Genomic DNA, 18,634 nt, shown 5'->3' with positions numbered 1-18,634 from the left:
CGAATGTATGCTAGATGTGTTGTTTCCTCTTTTAACCAACTGGTTTCCTTCCCACTTAAGTTCTTAGATCTGATTTCATCCTCGGGGAGAAGAGACCACAAGAGTATAGAGCAAGCCATTCTGCTCAAAGAAGGGTAAGGTGTGCTGTTGGCCTAACTGGATGCACATGGGTGTGGGCTTCCTGCTTGTGTCCTGACAGATTGTCTTATCCTATTTTAATAACTTTTGTTTAAAATTTTTCTTCTCTTTTGTTTGCTTAGTCCACAGAAGTAGGAGCAATCTAGTGTATTTTTAAAAGTTCACTGTGATCTAGTGATACCAAAAAATGAGACCATAACTGGTCCCTAGGAATGAGTGCTTTCCCAGCGCTGAGCAGAGCTTGAAGTCCTTGGCCTTAAACCACAACACTGAAAGACTTAGACTTCAGAAAAATAGAATTTTGGGGATTTATTTTTTTCATTGCTACTCAATTCACCGCTCTCAGCAAGCCTACACCAAATAAAATGCAGGGAAAATCTGGACGTGGTTTATTTTCATTTCTCTTTTGCCTGTATTTTGTTGTATTTGAAACAAATAGAAAAGTGTCCACCAGTAGAAGGAAAAGAAAGAGAGAAACTGTTTGAAGACCTCCTGAATTACCAAGAATTAGGACCAGGTTTGCTGCGATTCTCTTATTCGCTTACTTGAGCTAATACCTTGCCTTACACATACAAGAAAGGGATCCACCAGCTGTTCCACAGACACCTGAAATGAGCCTGAGCCAGAAAAAGCTGGCAAGAGCATCAGTGGAAATATGAGCCAACTGGACTTCAGCCTGGGAACTCCTGATGAAGGATTCTTAGTGGTCTTTGCATTTTATGAGCACAATAACCATGTGTAAGACCACCTGATACCGTGATTCTCAGTACCTGTTCTCTCGAACTGAGAATTTCCTCCGTACGCCTTACAGGTTGGAACTGCCCCTGCAGAGTCTGAGAATAAATTTGTTTCATGTGAATCTTGACCAGTAGCGATCCTCATCTTCCCCACCTCAAAAGCCTGGTTCCTTGTACCATATGCCATGTGATATCGTCCCAGTTCCCGCATCAGTGCCTCCGGTCTACTATGCTGCCTTGTGCATTTTTCCTTAGAGTCAAAGTTGTGAGCCACCCATGTGCCATCTTCCCTCTGTTCTAACAACAGTGTTGCTTTCATAATTTCCCTTTAAATGGGCCTCTTTGAGCTTACCCACATCTGAACCAGTAAGTTCTATCATCTCACCATTAATATGCTACAAAAGTATCTTTCTAATATACATGAAATAAATTCACAACTTTCAAAGTAAGAAATCCTCTGTAACTCTTAAAATCATTTGGGTCCTAAGAAGACTTGGCATACATCAAAAATCAACTACTGTAACTACAGTTTCCAAAGATAGATACAATACCCCTGATGTGCTTCAGTCACTAGAAAGTATGTGTCACATAGGACTGTTATTACATAACTGCTAGATTGCATCATTACATAATTTCCCAACTACTGAGGGTCATGGCCCAACCTGGTTGGCACACATCCTTAACCACGGCAGCCAACATTTCTCTCACTCACACATTGGAATTCAGTGTTCATTACTGCCAGGTGTAGGTCTAATGTGCAAAGTGGCCAAATAGTCTACTTTTTACTATTGTCATAAATGTGAATGGCTGGACGATGAAATGGTCACAAAACATTTATTAATTCAACGTTTAATACACATACAATTCAGGGGCATTGATTATGTTTATGTTGCACCACTATTAGAATAAGAATCTTTTGCTTTCTAATTTAACTTTTGATTGACCCACAGTCTTTGAAAAATTACCTCTTTAAATTTGGACACCTTGACTGTACAAATTGGAGCACATGTTACCCTTTATTTTGTCACCTGAGTGGAATCCTCATAGTTCTACACAGAACTTCTCCTGTGGGTGCCCATGCTTGGTTATGTATCATGTGGTATTCTAACCCACCACCTGTGCTTATTTTATTACCATGTATGTGTATCTCAGGAAACCATGTCATAGTCTCATGTGCATACTTGGTTTGAATATGTGTTTACTTTCATTTCCCTCCTTATGGGCACACAGGTTGCCTTTAGCCCCTAGCTCCTTCAAACAACTATTGCCAAGAACATCCTCCTCTATATCTTGAATGCATCTGTGACAACATTTCTCTGATCCCACATCTTGATATATTATTACTACCTAAACCAAGTCGTGTTAATCTGCCCTATTTTCATTCCTTATTATAATTATATATTTTGATGTTCTTTTAAAAGAAAATGTGGTATTAACGTTATTTAATTTTATTAATCACCTTACCCATTCCTATAAGCTCCAACTTTGTGTTTCTCTTATTGATTTCTTTTTTTTCTACCTCTGTCTTTTTATTTGCTTCAGTCTGATTCTTTTTCTGTCTTTTTTTGCTCGGCCTGCTGGCTGCTGGGTTAAGGACTCTTAGACTAACAGTAAAGACAGTTGCTGGTAATAGTGCACCCAGGTAAGCTGTTTGGAGTCAGCTGCAAGTCCTTTGAAATTGAGAAAGATCTGTGGTTTGTGAGAAGCAGCTGCTGATGGGTTTGTCTGGACATGGGAAAGGATATTGTGGCTTCTCTGACACATAATCGGAGCCATCAGCAAAACTCTTAGCTTCCTTCCCCCTGCGCCACTTGGAAACAACCCAGGGATAATCCTTAGCATTTGTTTCAAGAAAAATACTTCCCAAGAGGTAAAGGATTGCACTAGGATTTGGCAAATATATGTCAGTAAACCAGTGATAAAATACAAGTCCTAGCTCTGGTGGTCTAGTGGTAAGGCATTGCACTGCCAGCCCAAAGCCAGGTGGTTCAAATCCACCAGCTGCTCCTCAGGAGAAAAATGGTCAGTCTCCCCTTGTGCAGTTTGCAGCCTTTGAAGGTTAGCTATGAGTTGGTTCTGAGTCTACTGCTCATAACAACAGCAGCAGCAACATTGTTTTGCATTCATTTTCATATTTGGGTGAGGGGATGGTATACCAGTACCAAAGGAGAGCTCCTGTGAGGTTGCGTCCTTGACTCTGTGAAGTTTTTCACAAAGGAAAGAGAGAACTTTTATTATCCCTCTTCCCATTTTTACCTGTTACTTAAGTATTTTGTGTGGTTGACTTCTGTTTGCTGTGTTTTTTAATCATTACTACCACTTCGATTATCTGTTTAACAATCTAATTTTATTTTAACTCACCACCTCCTGTCTGTCTGTTTGTTGTACTGTGTGGGTTTATGTATCGACATGACCTAGCACTCCTCCACTCCTTCAGAATTTCTGAAGAAAAAAATGATAGCCTGTGCTAGCCACTTCATGGCGTGGCCGTCTTGACTTGTGACTAGAGAAATGGAACCCAGGCTCTGTGTCTTTACAACCACGTGTTCCTCTGGGCTCCACACACCTTGATCAGGTGGTAGTGAAGGAGGATGTCCCTCCTCAAGCCCTCTCACACAGAGACATTTTTGGCTCCCTGGAAGGGCAGTCTCCCCAGTGTCAGCCTGGCTCTGAAGGGAAGAAGTACAGTCCCCACTTCTAGATTCTGCAGACCCTCCCCCCCCCCCCAGTGGAGGGCATGAGGGCATGAATTGCTGTTGACAGCCTGGGAGCTGTGTGATGATTTGGACCTGTGGGCCATGGTTCAGGGACTTGCAGCCCCTGAAAATTTGTTTCTTTCCTTAAGTCTAGTTCTTCTCTTACCGAGAGATTGGAAGCAGAAGGTGGAGATAGGAATATTGCATTTATTGCTGTTGAATCTCTATTTATTTACTGTTCCATCCACTTCCCTGGTTGGAGATGGCCAATAGACACTTTCTGTTCTGGAGTGTTGGGGTGAAGGGGAAGCCTCCATACGAAAGGTCTAAGGAGTGGGAGATGGGGTGTTCTCAGGCTTTTGGATACAGTAAAACATGGCATGGATACTATCCAGTCAGCAAAAGTTTTGTTAATGAGTTACTTCAAGTGCCCTTCCTTTGCTTTTCCTGAATACTCTTAAACATGACTGTGAAATTGTTGCTAGCATACTCCTTTCAGGGGCATTTCTTGTTGCTATCTCTGGTAACACAGGCTGCTGTTGAGAGATACAGTGTTGGACATAGGCCAGGCAGCGCTGACTGTATTGTTGGATGTCTCACTAAAAATCCAGCTCCAACTTGTAATTTAAAGTTAACACCATCACAAGGGCTAAACTTGTCAAAAGTAAAGACATTTATTTGCCTTTTCATTTTTAAATCTTAGCACATGAAAATAAAAGTGATAAAGTATTCAAGATCCTCAGCGTCATTATCCTTAATATGAAAAATCATGAAGCTTTTTGGTTTTGCGGCTGTGAGGTGGCCAGCTCCCCCGTTGGACTTGGGGTGCATTGACATGGGCAGGTCAGTGTCTGATGTGAGGCCACTAACGTAAACAGCATCTCCTGTCTGTGGCAGGTTCATGATTAAGAGGGCACAAGGAAGAAAGCGCTTTGGAATGAAGAATTTTAAGAAAAGATGGTTCCGCCTGACAAACCATGAATTTACCTACCAGAAAAGTAAAGGTAACTGGAAGCATTTGCGTTTGACTTCTTGTCACATCTTTTGTTTGTTAGAGTGAGTATTGTTGTGTTGTGGGGTTTTTCCGTTTCTTTTCAAAAGATAAAAGCCAAAGAAGGAGGCTTATCTTACTGAGTGTGTAAAGTTGAATTGATTTGTGTGGAAAACAACAAAACAAAATCTCTTGTCAGACAGCGTGCAGTGGGTGGGCTGCTTAAGCAAGTGGATTCCAACCAAATTCAGAGCTCTCTGTGGTCTGTAATGGCTAGGAAGAAAGAACGCTGCTTTACCAAGCATTTTGTTCCTTAATTATAGCTATACTTTGGTTTGGAGCATTGGTGGCCCAGTGCTAACCCGAAGGTTGGCAGTGCAAACCCACAAACTGCTCCATAGGAAAAGATGTGTCAGTCTGTTTAACAAAGATTTACAGCCTTGGAAACCCTTCAGGGCCATTAGTTCTCTTCTGACCTGTTGGGTCAGCAGGAGTCAGAATCAGCTTGTGTTTTTCATTACATTCGTTATGCTGCTCCTTCGCATCACTACCTTTCCAACTAGTGGTCCAGCGTGAAGTATTGGCAGAACCAAGTTTGTGGCACACTTAGTTAGTGGACAGAGAACATGGACCTCAGCCTGAGGCCCCTGATTCCAAAGCCCCTTCTGACCACAGCAGTTTCCTCCCCTGTAGGCGGCTCTTAGTTTTTCATTCTACTAGTCTTCTCACCTAGGATCTCTTAACTGTTATGAGAATACGGACAGTAGTGAATGTCTCCTCACCATCTTGGTCCTGTAGATACCTAGCAGACATGAGCGTGAGCTCCCTGCAGCCAGCCGAGGGAGCTCAATCTGTACTTGACATCTTAGGGATGAATATAAACGGCTTAGCTAAATGTTGGGATGACCAAAGGTTGCCAGTTTGATCCCACCAGCTGCTGAGGCAGTCTGCTTCTGGTATAGAAGTATAGCCTCGGAAACCTGTGGAGGCAGTTCTGCTCTGTCATATAAGGGCCCTACGAGTTTGAATCCACTCCTCAACAGTGAGGTGTGCATTTGGTTTTTACTTTTTTGGTATAAGGATGGGAGGCCAGAATCATTGAGTTAAGAGCAGGGATCAGAGCACCATTGGACCATTTCCTTCTCTGTCTGTTGACTTCCTGTAGGTGACCCGCCGCTGTACAGCATTCCTATCGAGAACATTCTGGCTGTGGAGAAACTCGAGGAGGAGTCTTTCAAAATGAAAAACGTGAGTGTTATTTCAAGATGGTCTTCCCATTGGTTAAAGATGACTCCACACTGTTTTGGACTCCACACTTGTTCAGCTTGTCTTCTTTGAGTTCTCGCTCTAAAAATGGGTGTAACTTCTTTGGTTCTCCCCAACTCCTCGATTGTTTTCCATTTTCAAAGGATCTCCTTTTTACCTGGATATTTACACTGAGCTGTGTGATTATATCTACACCGTGTTCTAAAGTTGAAGCACTGGTGATATAGTCCATAGAGAGTTGCATGGCTATCCCAAAGACTGTTCTCAGTGTGAATCCACCAGCAGCTACTTAGAAGATGGACAGTCTCCTTCCTTGTGATTTTCAAACTTGGAAACCTGCTGGAAAGCCAGCTTTGAGTCGGTTCTGACTCTACAGCAATGAATATGAGTCTGTCCCCAAAACTGCCAATTATTCCCTGGATTGTTCACCTTGAACCTCAGCCTGATGGCTTCTTTCGGAGACGCTGGAAATACAAGTGGCAGTCTTAGAAGTCAGGAGATGTAAGTGACAAGATACCGCAAAACAGAGTCCAGGACTTTAGGGATTTTTTTTTTTAACTTTGAATTATAATTTCAAACTTTTAAAAGTTGTAGGATCGACAAATGAATGGATTAAGAAATTTTGGTACATTGACACAATGGAATAATAAGGAACAATGATTTCATAAAATATTATACAATATGAGAGAATCTAGAGAGAATCAAGCTGAGCGAACTAACTCAGTCTCATAAGGACAAATACTGCATAAGACCATTATTGTAAAAATAGAGGCTAGGAAGATGTATATGAGTATCCAAAGAGGGAAGGGTAAAGGGGGTGGAAATTAACTAGGATAGCAAAGTTTATGAGGGCGATGAAGGAATAGGAAAGATTCAGTGGGGATTCAAAAAGATGAGGTAATCATAGCCAAAGGTCAGTAGTCATTAATTGTATAAATTACAATGTTTATGAATGTATGAATCACAGTGTAAATGAATGTATAAAACATGATGGACATGAATGAAACACAGTGTAAACTAATTATTGTATGCAAACCAATTAAAAAATTAACAATGACAGAAACAACAAAAATGTTGTAGCAGTAGCACAAAAAACACTCCCACATGTCCTTCCTTTATCCACATTTACTAAGTGGTTTTCATTTGTACCATTTGCTTAATCATATTTTTTTCCTCTCCTCCGGTGTGTAATGTTTTTTTTTCCCTTCAACTATAAATGTTTTAGAATACATTTTCTATAAGCAAGGATCTTCTTTGACATAATGACAGTACCATTAGCAAGAATCAGAAAAATGTGACATTAATACAACAGTATCTAATCCATTGCCCATATTTTACAAGTTGTCTCAATATCCTTCTTTATAACTGTTGCATTTGAGGGGAAACCAGGATCCATGTACAGTGAGTGACACTGATTACATTATGCTTTTCATGTTGTTCATCCCATCCCTCCCTGTTTTTACTTAGTTAATTTCACCGCCATTACATCATCAATTCAGTGCCCTCTAAACAAGTGTAACAATGAATGCATGGAAATCCAAAGTTTCTGTAAACTCATTAAAATCAATTTATTAAAAAGAACAACAAAAAACTCTTCCCGTTCGCCACTGTCCCAGTAACTACTAATGAATTTTGGTTTCTGCATATTTGATTATTTCAAGATATAAAAATACGTGCATACAGTATTTGCCATATTGTGACCATTTTTTCCTCTCAGCATGATATTTTCAAGGTCCTTCCATACATCAGGACTTCATTTCTCTTTGCTACTTAATAGGATTCCACTGTATATATGCAACAGATTTTGTTTACGCATCAACTGCTGATGGACATTTTGGTTGTGTCTACCTCTTGGCTGTTATAAAAGGTGCTGCCATGAATATTGATATTCAGATCTGTTACCACTCTGCTTTCACTTCTTCTGGGTTTACTTGGAACTGGGATTTCTGGGTCATCCAGTGCTACTTCTTATCCCTTTACACACCTCTGTCTGAAAAGGACATTTTCTCATTGAGTGCCAAGAAACGATGTGTTGCATTGGGGAAATCAGCAGTCAAGGACCTCTCCGAAGTTCAATAGAGCAAGGTTTCAAGACTAAGGTGCACTTGATCCAAGCATACTATTTTCAGTTGCTTCTGAAAGTTGGACAATGAATTAAAGATGGCCAAAGAAGAATCAATGCCTTTGAGAAAACTGTGGGCTACCAAAAGAACAAACAGATCTGCCTTGGAGGACGTGCACCCAGAGTCCCTTTAATGTCAAAGATGGTGTAAATTTGTCTCACATATTTTAGGCATGTTGTCAGGAAGGAGACAGACAGTCCTTAGAAAAAGACATCATGCTGGGAGAGATGGAGGATCAGCAGAAGAGAGGAGGACCCTCGGTGAGCTGGATTGGCACAGTAACTGTATCAATGAGCTCGAGCATGATAGAGAGTGTGATGACGGTGCGAGATAGGGCAAGGTTCAGATTTGTTGTTCATACAGTCACTGCAAGTGGCAATCAACTCAATGGCACCTAGCAACAGCATTGATAAATATCAGGTTGACTGTCTCCTCATCTGTAAGACCACGTGTCCATATCCCCTGTCACTCTGAGATGGTTAAAAAAAGGTGGCCAGGATAGAGCTATTAGCACTCACATGATATGGCGTCTGGCATTTATTAAGTGCCAGGCAAATAGTGTGCACTTCCCCCTCCCCATTTTACTTTGAAAATCTGTATGTTTTCTGTAAATTGTCTGGTCTAATTTCTCCTTGTTCTTATAGTCTGTAGGGAGTTGCATTGCTTACCCACGGATACTGTATCTCTGCTGGCTCAAATCCATCAACTGCTTTGTGGCAGAAAGACGGGCAACCCCCTCCCATGTGACTAACAGCTTAAAAAAACCCACTGGAGGGTCACTTATGAGTCTGTTCTGACTCCAATGACTTTGACTTGATTTTTGCCAAATAAACAAACAAATCTATCTTGGACAAAGTACAGCCAAAATGTTCCTCAGGAACAAAGATAGTGAGACTTTATCTCTCCTATTCTGGGCATGTTAACAAAAGGGGCTGTCCCTGTACCATCATACTTGGTAAAGTTGAAGGTTAATAAAAAGGGAGAAAGACCCTCTTTGAAATGGAGTGACACAGAGCCTGCCAGAATGGTCTCAAGGACAGTAGTGACTGTGAGGATGGAAGTGGGCTGAGCAGTGTTTTGTTCTATTGACCATAAACTTACTATGAGTCAGAACTAACTTAATAGCACCTAACTGTAAAAACAACACCACAGTCACTCGGAATCCATCATGAAAAAGGAACACTATCTTACTGCTGCAGACGTGTTCTCCAAGTGTTGGCTAATCATGTCTGAGTTTCTCTTTTGTTTTAAAATTCAGACAGATTGTTTTTGTTGTTGTTAGGTGCCGTTGAGTATGATCCATAGTGACCCTGTGAACAAAAGATCTGAACCCTGCGCCGTCCTCACACATCCTGACACACAAGAGCCCACTGTGGCAGTCACCACATCAGTCCACCTGGTCGTAGGTCTTCCTTTCCTTCGCCAGCCCTCCACCCTTCCCAGCTTCATGTCCTTCTCCAAGGAATAGACCCTCCTAACAATATGCCCAAAGTATGTGAGGCAAAGCATCATCATTCTTGCCTTCAAAGATTACTTCCTTACATTTTACTTAAAAATTATGACTATGTTCTGAAGGTTGGAATCATATTTCAGTCACTGGAGAAATCCTTGACATAACTGGGGGATTCCTGGTTAACTGATGGCCCCACCTCAGGCCCCTTTAAGTATCATTCAAAGGCAAACCCATACTGCATTTCTGAGGACTGGCCTTATACTTCTTTCCTAATATCTATTATTGATACTTCTTTCAGGCATCATCCCAATGATTTCCAGCCATTTTTCCAAGATCATGAAATCCCATAACTACCCTGAGAAGAGTTGTAATTAACAATCCTCATTGCCAGATATAAGGAATCTGAGGGCTAGAGAAGTTGAAAGAACTTACTGGAGGTCGTACAGCTAGTTTACCAGTCTAACTAATTAACTAACTCATTGCCATCAAGTCAGAACCGACTCATAGCTAACCCTCCAGTGACTTTTTAGAGGTTATAAATTACAAAGGAGATTTTCCATCATTCTACCATACACACAACTCTCTATCCACTAGGCCATCAGAGCTTCCTAGCTCACCAGTGATGTTTGCTGTTGTGTATTGTTGAATGGGAAACAGCCCATAGCTGACCCTCCAATGGGCTTTCAGAGAAAGTAAATCACACGATAGAGGAGAAAACTCATGTGTCTCTCGAAGAGCAGCTAGTGGATTAAAAATGTGTGCCTTTCCGTTGTGTAAAAAGGATGAAGGCAACATAGAGATAGTGGAATCTGACCTCTCCTAACTCATCAAGAGGCATCTGTCCCCATCAACAAAATCCACAACACAAAAACAATTCCCATGAGATCAAACATGTGCTCCACACTCCCACACCTCTTTCTACTATTTCCAACAATTCCCCTGCCCTACTGAATCTGAAATCCATTGTCATTGCTACACAGACCTCACAGAAAAACATTCATGATATTGTGGTTTCATAGGGAAGTTAGCAGTTTACCATTCAGGTTGGCAACAGAATACAATTTTTCAGTCATGACTGTTTCTAAAGTGTTCTCACAGGCCCTTCAGCCTTGTACCTCCAGGGAATATTATGGCTACACTTTTTCCAGACATACTGTTTGTTGATAGCCCATGGAGTATTCAGCACTCTTCTCCAGCACCACAACCCAGAGGCATCTGGTCTCCTGTCATCCTTATTCATTGTCCAGCTCTCAAATGGTTGAGAAGACTATGGTCTTAATCTGGTGTACCTTAGTCTTCAAGCTGTCATCATTGCTCTCCAGTGTTTGGGAGAGGTTCCTGACAGCAGACTTTCTCAGTGCTGGTACCAAGGGCATTCATTGTTGATACAGACAAGATGTAATAATTTGTGGGGCAGAATTCCAACTTAGAGCTGCCACACTCCATTGTCTGTGCCCGCTGTGCCCAATAGCTCATCACATAGCACTGTCATTCCCAGGAGTCTTGTCCAGGCCTTCAGTCCACCCCAACTACAGCCTTCTGTTCCTGGGGAACTCTTACTGTTGGCTCATTTATTTGACCCTGTGAATCTTTATCATCATCACATGCTTACCTTCTCTCCCCTATCACCAGAGAGTGGTCCTAGGAGAACTGAGCAAACAGCCACTAGAGATAGACCCTTGAGTCTCAGATCCATAAGTTCTTTCAAGTCAGCTCAATATTTGACCAATTATTTTCTTCAAATATCAGCGAGTCATTCATTAGTGAAATCTAGCTTCTCTTGAGAATAGTGTTCATTTATATTTGCACCATGAATAAGTTCCCTATAGAATAGAACTGAACTGAAGACCTATTGCATACCTGCTTCTTTACAAATTATATTTCACATTATCATTCAAGTTTTCTAGAAAAGGAACCCAAGGCAGGAGAGAATTTAGTGGAAAGGAGTTGTGCTGCCAACTCAAAGGCAAGCAGTTCAAATCCACCAGCTGCTCCATGGGATAAAGTTGGGCAGTCCCCTCCTGTTCCATTTACTGTCTCTAAAAACCCTCTGGAGGGTCAGCTATGAGTCAGTTCCAACTCAACACTGCTTAACAACAGTTAAGGAAGCTAACAGATGGAGAGTGGTTTGCTTTTCTCTGATTCATTCTTTTCCACTCTTGCTCCAAGTCTTTCTTCCTCATGCATTGGAATCACTGCTCACTAATCAAGTATGATTGTCAGGTCCTTATGAAAACCCAAACCCACAACCACCGAGTCAGCTCTGCACCATGGTGATCCCTCACCAGGTCTGTAAGGCTCTTCTAAATGCTAGCAAGACGAGTATTTTCTCCCAGAGAGCAGCTGATGAGTTGGCAGCCCAGCGCTTCATCTACTACACCAACAGGTCCTACGTGGGTCCTCGCAACTGTACTGGTGCTGGGAGGGACATGAGGCCAGGGGTGACCACAGATACCTGGGTACTATTGGTGACTGGAAGATTGGTGGTTCAGACTCATCAAGCAGCACTGCAGGAAAAAAGAAGCCTGCCAGTCTACTTCCTTAAAGGCTGCAGCCAAAAACCCTAAGAAGCAGTTCTGCTCTGTAAAAGTGAGTGTTCAGAGTCACAAAGCAACAGCAGAAACAAAATCAACAGCAAAACCTCTTTTTAACCAGCAGTCAGTCACTAAGTGTGTGTCACTGAAGTCTTCCCCCTTCATCTGAGTTTGCTGTCAGGAACCTTCTGTCACCTCATCAGTGGACAGCTCCTGTTTGGTTTGAGAGGAGGGTGAGTGGGGAGACCGATCCACCACTCTAACCGCCTTCACACAGTCCAGTTCCATAGACAGCGACTTCCCATCTCTTACTCTGGGTGTGCACAGTCTTCTTAACGCTATCCCTGGCCAACTCTGAGATCTTCAGATATCCCCTAAGGTTATTTGAAAACTATTCCATGGGCAATTGGATCACTGAAAGAGATATGGGATATTTTTGGTGCCTGAAAGATTTTCGCCAGCACCTTGTCTAAATCTCTGGAAAGTATGAATGGCTAAGTGGTGGACCAAAAGCTTGGAGGTTCAAACCCAACCATATATGTGAGAAGCCAGGCTTGTTGAAAGCCCTCTGGACTTGTAGTTCGGTTCTTCACACATAAGGTAGCTGAGAATCAGACTTGACACAGTGATGCCAACTGGTTTATGTTTGTTTTGGTTTTGGTTTTGTTTGTTGTGGGGTTTTTTCCCCTGCTTTAATGCCTCTTCCAAGAAACTACAGTGCATAATCATTGACCTTGAGTCTCTCCCTCCCCCTTTCCTCCTGACTCTTTATTTAAGTGGTGTTCCTAAGGACAGAGAGGCAGGATGTCACCTCCTCCCGGATGGTTCCCAGGCCTGTGATTCAGAACCAGGCTCTCTCCAGCAGAGGGAGGGCGAACACTGAAGAGATGACTCATACGTCTGTCGTCTGTGGGCCTCCTAGAATAGCAGCAAAGGGGCCAGAGAATGCTGGCCCTTAAGGCTTGTGGTGTTCCCAGACCATCCCATGGAAGGAAGCAAGTGTGAAAACGTTCTGGAAGCACCTGTGAGCTGTGTTCAGTAATTACTAATTTTAACACCATGTATTCATCAGCTTGCTTTTTCCTACTGCCTTTGTCAAGGCCAGCTCCTCACAGCACTCATGGCCATGGCATTAGCTATTGGGCCAATAGGTCATTTAACTAGAAAGACTTTTCTGAAAGCCTACTATGCACCTTCAGAAGGAGAAAGACTCATTAACAACTATGCTGATTGATGCAATCTTATATCCTGAAATCAAAGAAGACTTGAAAGAGTTACTGAAGAAGGCCAAAGCCTAATTACTGGTATATGGATTACACCTCAACGTAAAAGAGAAATCCTCACAACAGTATCAATAAGTAACATGATAACCAAGGGGGAAAAAAAAGATTGACATTTACAGGATTTTATTTTACTTGGAACCAAATGATGTACTGCAGTGGACAAATCTGCCATCAATGACCTCTTTAAAGTACAAAATATCACCTAAGAAGAATTAATGCTTTTGGCTATGGTATTAGTGGAGAGTATGGACTACATTATAGACTTTGGGAAGAACAAACAAATCTTAGAAGAAGAACAGCCAGAATACCCCTTAGAATGAGGATGGTGAGACTTCTTTTCACACACTTTGGGCCTGTTATGCTTAGTAAAGTGCAGGAACAGAGGAAAAGGGGGAGACCTTCAATGAGGTGGATTGACATGCGGACTGACATGTTCCGGTACAGGCACGATTGTGACAATGGTGCGTAGCACCCAACCACAACTACACACCAACAAGGAGTCCCTTCTTTCCACAAAAAATTACACACTTGCTTGCTAACCACAGAGTTGCTGATTTGAACCCACCTAGTGGTTCTTTGGAGGTCTGGTGGCCTAGTGGTAAGGAGTTACGCTGCCAACCCAAAGGTGGTGGTGATTGTTGTTATGTGCTGTCGAGTCGTTTGTGACTCATAGCGACCCAGTGTACAACAGCCCTAAACCCTTCTCTATCCTGTGCCAATCGCATTGCCTCTGACACACCCATCCCAATCACCCCACTCACTGAATCAATCCACCTCATAGAGGGTCTTTCCCTCCTGCGCTGTCCCTCTACCCTACCAAGCATGATGTCCCTCTCCAAGGACCTGTCTCTTCTTACAACATGTCCAAAGTGTGTCAGAAAAGCCCCAGAATCCTTGCCTCCAAGGAGTAGCCTGGTTTAACCCTCTCCAGGATGAATCTGTTTGTTTTCTTGGCAGTCCATGGTACATTCAATACTCTTCTCCAGCACCACAACTCAAAGGCGTCAATTCTCCTTCTATCCTCCCTAGTCATTGTCCAACTCTCTGATGCATAACAAGTGATTACAAAGACCATGGACTGTATCAGGTACACCTCAGTCTCCAGAGAGACACCATTGCTCTTGAGTATTTTAGAGAGGTCCCTAACAGCAGACTTTCCCATCGCAATACATTTTTTTATTTCCTGACTGCTGGTGCCAAGAGTACACACTTCAAATCCACCAGCAGCTCCACAGGAGAAAGACGTGCAGTCTCTTCCTGTGCTGAGGGTTGGTTTTGACTCAACGGTATACCACGAACAACAAGAGGTCATTTATTTAAAGAGTTCTTTGCTGAAGCCATGTTAGATCTTCACCCTTCATAACCCTGCACTCTTGGGTTTAAATTTGCTTTTCTTGCTGACTGAAAGTTACTTGAGGACAGAAACTCTGTTTTGGTGTCATTGTCTTCTCAGGACTAACATAATGCTTGACATCTAGTAATGATTGTTGAGTGAGTAATAGATGAACAAGGCAGAGGAGGCTCAGAGAAGGCTCAGAGGAAGGAACACCTATGCTGAAGGAGGAACAGAAGTCACCTGGTGGTCGAGGAGGAGCTGGGAACACGCATTCCACATATAAACAGTACGTGCTGGCATTCAGCGGTGCATAACCCCAAATCCATTCTGAACAACTGGAGCACAGCTTCCATGGGCAGGGCAACTGGTGACATGAGGAGAGATCTGAACCATCTCGCATGGACAATTCCCATTTTAATTTATAAAATGTAAACTTTAATAAGCAAGGAACAATTCCAGCATGTGTGTGTGTGGTCAATTCTCATTATTTGTGAGGTCCATGTTTGCAACTTTATCTGCTTGCTGTTTACAACCCTGAAATCAACACGTACTTTGCTTTTGTGATCACTTACTGACATGTACAGAGTGACACAAAATTTATGCCAACCAATGTTTTCCAGCTAAGATAAAATAAGATTGGTTCAATATCTGCTAGTTAAGTGTTCAAGGAGACTTTATAGAGCATGAATAATGTTCAAGAAGACTTTCTAGAGCATTAATACTGCAAAGAGAGAGACAAAAACCAGATGTATTTAACGAGGTGGGGTATTTAGGTTTGTTTGGTGTTGGGGTTTATTTTTCTTTGCATTAAAGTTGGGTGTTGGTTTGTTGTTGTTTTTTTCTCATTCTGGTACATACCTTCATTAACATTGTGTTTCATGTGATCCTTCCCAGATACTGTGTCTTATAAAATTAATCCCCATTGATCTACACCCACTATTACCCCATCTTTTCAGGTCCCCACTGTATCTTTCTAATTCCTTTGCCCCCTCCCTCTACCAACCAAACTCTGAGACCCTGTGATTTCATCCCCTCCCCACCCTCAGACCCTCTGCTCCTTTCCCTTCCCACTTTGGACTTATGTACACATCTTACTAGTTAGCCTCTTATTTTTACAGTAATTGTCTTATGCAGTATGTGTCCTTGTAAGACTTAGTTCCATCAGCATAATGCTTTCTAGCCTCTCCCATGTTATATAGTATTTTTTTCAAAATTGTTACTCCTGAGTGCTGCATAGTGTTCCATTGTATGAATGTACCACACTTTCCCAAACCATTCATTTTATTTAAACTTCAGGAGGTCTCTGTGGGGGACATATGCAATGTTCCTTCTTTGCTTTTAAAATGAAGACTGGTGAGACCCCAGGACAGGAAACAGCTAGGCTGACTCGGGAATAACCTTGGCTGCAAATAGTACCAGTCTCTCTAGTCCTAGCCTTGATTTCCCCTGGCTTGGCTGTCTTTCTCTTGCTCCATTTGTCTTCCAAAGGAAGGACCATGGTTTCAAGACTGTCAGGTGCAAGGAGCAGCAGAAAGTCTGGTTCTTTACACGCTTATAATTCTCTTCTGATGCTCAATGCATCGGAGTCTCAGACCAGAAGCTGTTGGGTTTTTTTCTGAGCCTCTGTGTCCAGTTTAGCAAAGCATCAGTAATAACAGCCTGCCATCTGCTAGACTATTTGTTTTGTTTTGTTTTGTTTTTTTGCTAGACTGTTTGTAGGGGACAAAGAGTTACGAGGTTGTTGGTAGCCAGAGCCTTTTCCTCCATCTCTCTTTCCTGTTGGTGTAAGTCCTTGCTGTGCTGCCCTCTCTTAAGCCTGTGTTTGGGATCTCTCATCAGATGTTCCAGGTCATTCAGCCCGAGAGAGCCTTGTACATTCAGGCCAACAACTGTGTGGAGGCCAAAGACTGGATCGACATTCTCACCAAAGTCAGCCAGTGCAACAAGAAGCGCCTCACAGTCTACCATCCCTCTGCCTATCTGAACGGCCACTGGCTATGCTGCAAAGCCTCCTCAGACTCGGCCGCCGGCTGTACCCCCTGCACTGGGTAAGTGGCCGAGCTCTCTGCGCCTCTCCACACAAACTGCCTGTTCAGTGGCCTGCCCACAGGATGTTTGTCTGTTGTTTCCTCCCTCCTTTCTCTGTCACTCAGGGCTGCTTAGGACAGCTGTCAAGTCTGCGCAGACAAGTTGAACTAAAACATCCCACATCCACTCAGCAAGCAATATACATACACTGCTCCCTGTCTCCCCAGAGGAGTATTTTTTTCCTAAATTATCTGATGTTGGGTTTGATGCCTCTTTGCCAAAGTTTTCCTGCCAGAGGGAGTCTCTTTTCCTAATTCTCTTGAAGACTGTGTGTGGACTGGCAGGGAACTCCAAGTCTTCCACGGTTCCTTCTGCTTCCAGAGTGAGGTCGGAGCTCACATGCTCTTAAAGATGTGCAACAATGAATGAATGGAATTCCAAAATCTCTGTAGATGTTCATTGAAATGAAAAATAAACAACCTAAATTTAAAAAAAAAAAAAGATGTGCAACCTTAGTAAACCACAGAGGGTTGAGAAATACAAGTGGAGTGGGTGATGTTTCCTGTAGGGGAGGGAATATGGGACAGCATCAAGGATAGGAACATGATGCAGAGACAGACATCCCAGGGGTAGAGTACTCTTATTCTAAGGAGAATCTGTACCCTGAAGAGCTCCATCATGCTTACAGATAAACTGTGCCCCCACCCCCACCCCAGACACACCTTTGACCCCTTCCTCTGACGTCTACTGCCTCCTTTCCTTTTAGAAACTGAGGCAGCTCATTCTCTTCTTGTCTCCTTTCCCCACGGTGTCCTATAGCTTACTGGAGGTGGCAGGTCGTCAGGACTGATCCTCAGGGAAGAGACTTGGGTACACTAAGCCCCTTTGCACATTCAGCCAGCCCCATTGGTGAATTAGCTATGACGTGTGCACATGGCTGTGGTAATGACAGTGGCGCTGCTGCTGACACTGATGCAGGGGAGCTTTCACTGACTGGACGCTGCTGCTGACTGTGATGCAGGGGAGCTTTCACTGACTGGACACTGCTGCTGACGGTGATGCAGGGGAGCTTTCACTGACTGGACTCTGCTGCTGACACTGATGCAGGGGAGCTTTCACTGACTGGACGCTGCTGCTGACTGTAATGCAGGGGAGCTTTCACTGACTGAACATTACAGTGGAGGGAGAGGGTGTGAGGCATCCTATACCTGCTCGCATTTCATGCTGGTAAAATTCCTTGAGGTGACACTTTCTCTGTCTTGTCTTAGAGCTGAGGAAGCTGAGACTCAAGCAGGATAAAGAACATATCAGCAGGCACTGTCGTTGCACAGTGAAGCTGTGGTTCAAACCCAGGAGTCTGTGTGTGAGCCAAACAGTAGAAATCTTTGCTCTCGGGTCCACCTGCCAGGCTTCTCTGAGGCAGGGGCAGAGACAGAGGGAGTAGGAAGTGGGTCTTTCCCCTTACCCTTTGGGCTGCTCTAATGCAGATCCAACAAGCGCCCATAGCTAATCCTTCAGGGAACACACTGTCTGAGTGGCATCTGTGTTGTTACATGCTATTGAATCAGTTCCCGACTCATGACCACTCCATGCACAATGGAACAACACAAGGCCCAGTCCTGGGCTGTACATGTGCTGGGTTGCACATTAGACCATTGGGACCCATTAGGTTTTCATTGCCTGATTTCAAAAGTAGTCTTCAGGCCCTTCTTTCTAGTCTACCTGAATCTGGACGTCCTGCTGAAACCGGTTGGCCATGTATGAAGAACATTGGGCAGGACTTGAGCTTGGGTCTTCCACAAGAACGTGGGAATTTTCCCACCAAACCACCACTAACCTCCATAAAGCACTGGATTTTGTTCTTTTTTTTTTTTCTATAATTATATTTTATTAATTTTCATAAACATTTACAGAGATTCTGGGCTTCCACTCATTCATTGCTGTCCCACTCTCTCCACCCTCCTCCCAGTTTGTTCTTGTCCAAATGCCACAGTGCTTGTCAAAGCCAGTTCTGATTAATCTTCTTTGTCAGTGTATCCTTTGCCATTC

At 43.0% G+C, this 18,634-nt stretch overlaps 1 protein-coding gene across 2 annotated transcripts in view; it reads left to right on the top strand.

The window, feature by feature from the left end:
- RASA3 (RAS p21 protein activator 3) overlaps nucleotides 1-18,634 on the top strand; it is a 194,720-nt gene that overhangs the window by 155,025 nt on the left and 21,061 nt on the right. For both annotated transcript variants that reach the window (XM_006883814.1, XM_006883813.1), the window contains exons 18-21: nucleotides 61-134; nucleotides 4,469-4,575; nucleotides 5,728-5,810; nucleotides 16,397-16,605. In XM_006883814.1, the coding sequence (XP_006883876.1) occupies nucleotides 61-134; nucleotides 4,469-4,575; nucleotides 5,728-5,810; nucleotides 16,397-16,605 (473 nt within the window). The remainder of the gene's footprint in view (nucleotides 1-60; nucleotides 135-4,468; nucleotides 4,576-5,727; nucleotides 5,811-16,396; nucleotides 16,606-18,634) is intronic.

The sequence above is a fragment of the Elephantulus edwardii genome, unplaced genomic scaffold (genome assembly GCF_000299155.1).
Source record: "Elephantulus edwardii isolate Elephantulus edwardi_28Jun2011 unplaced genomic scaffold, EleEdw1.0 scaffold00030, whole genome shotgun sequence".
Lineage (NCBI taxonomy): Eukaryota > Metazoa > Chordata > Mammalia > Macroscelidea > Macroscelididae > Elephantulus > Elephantulus edwardii.
This window is presented reverse-complemented; position numbering and strand designations above follow the sequence as displayed.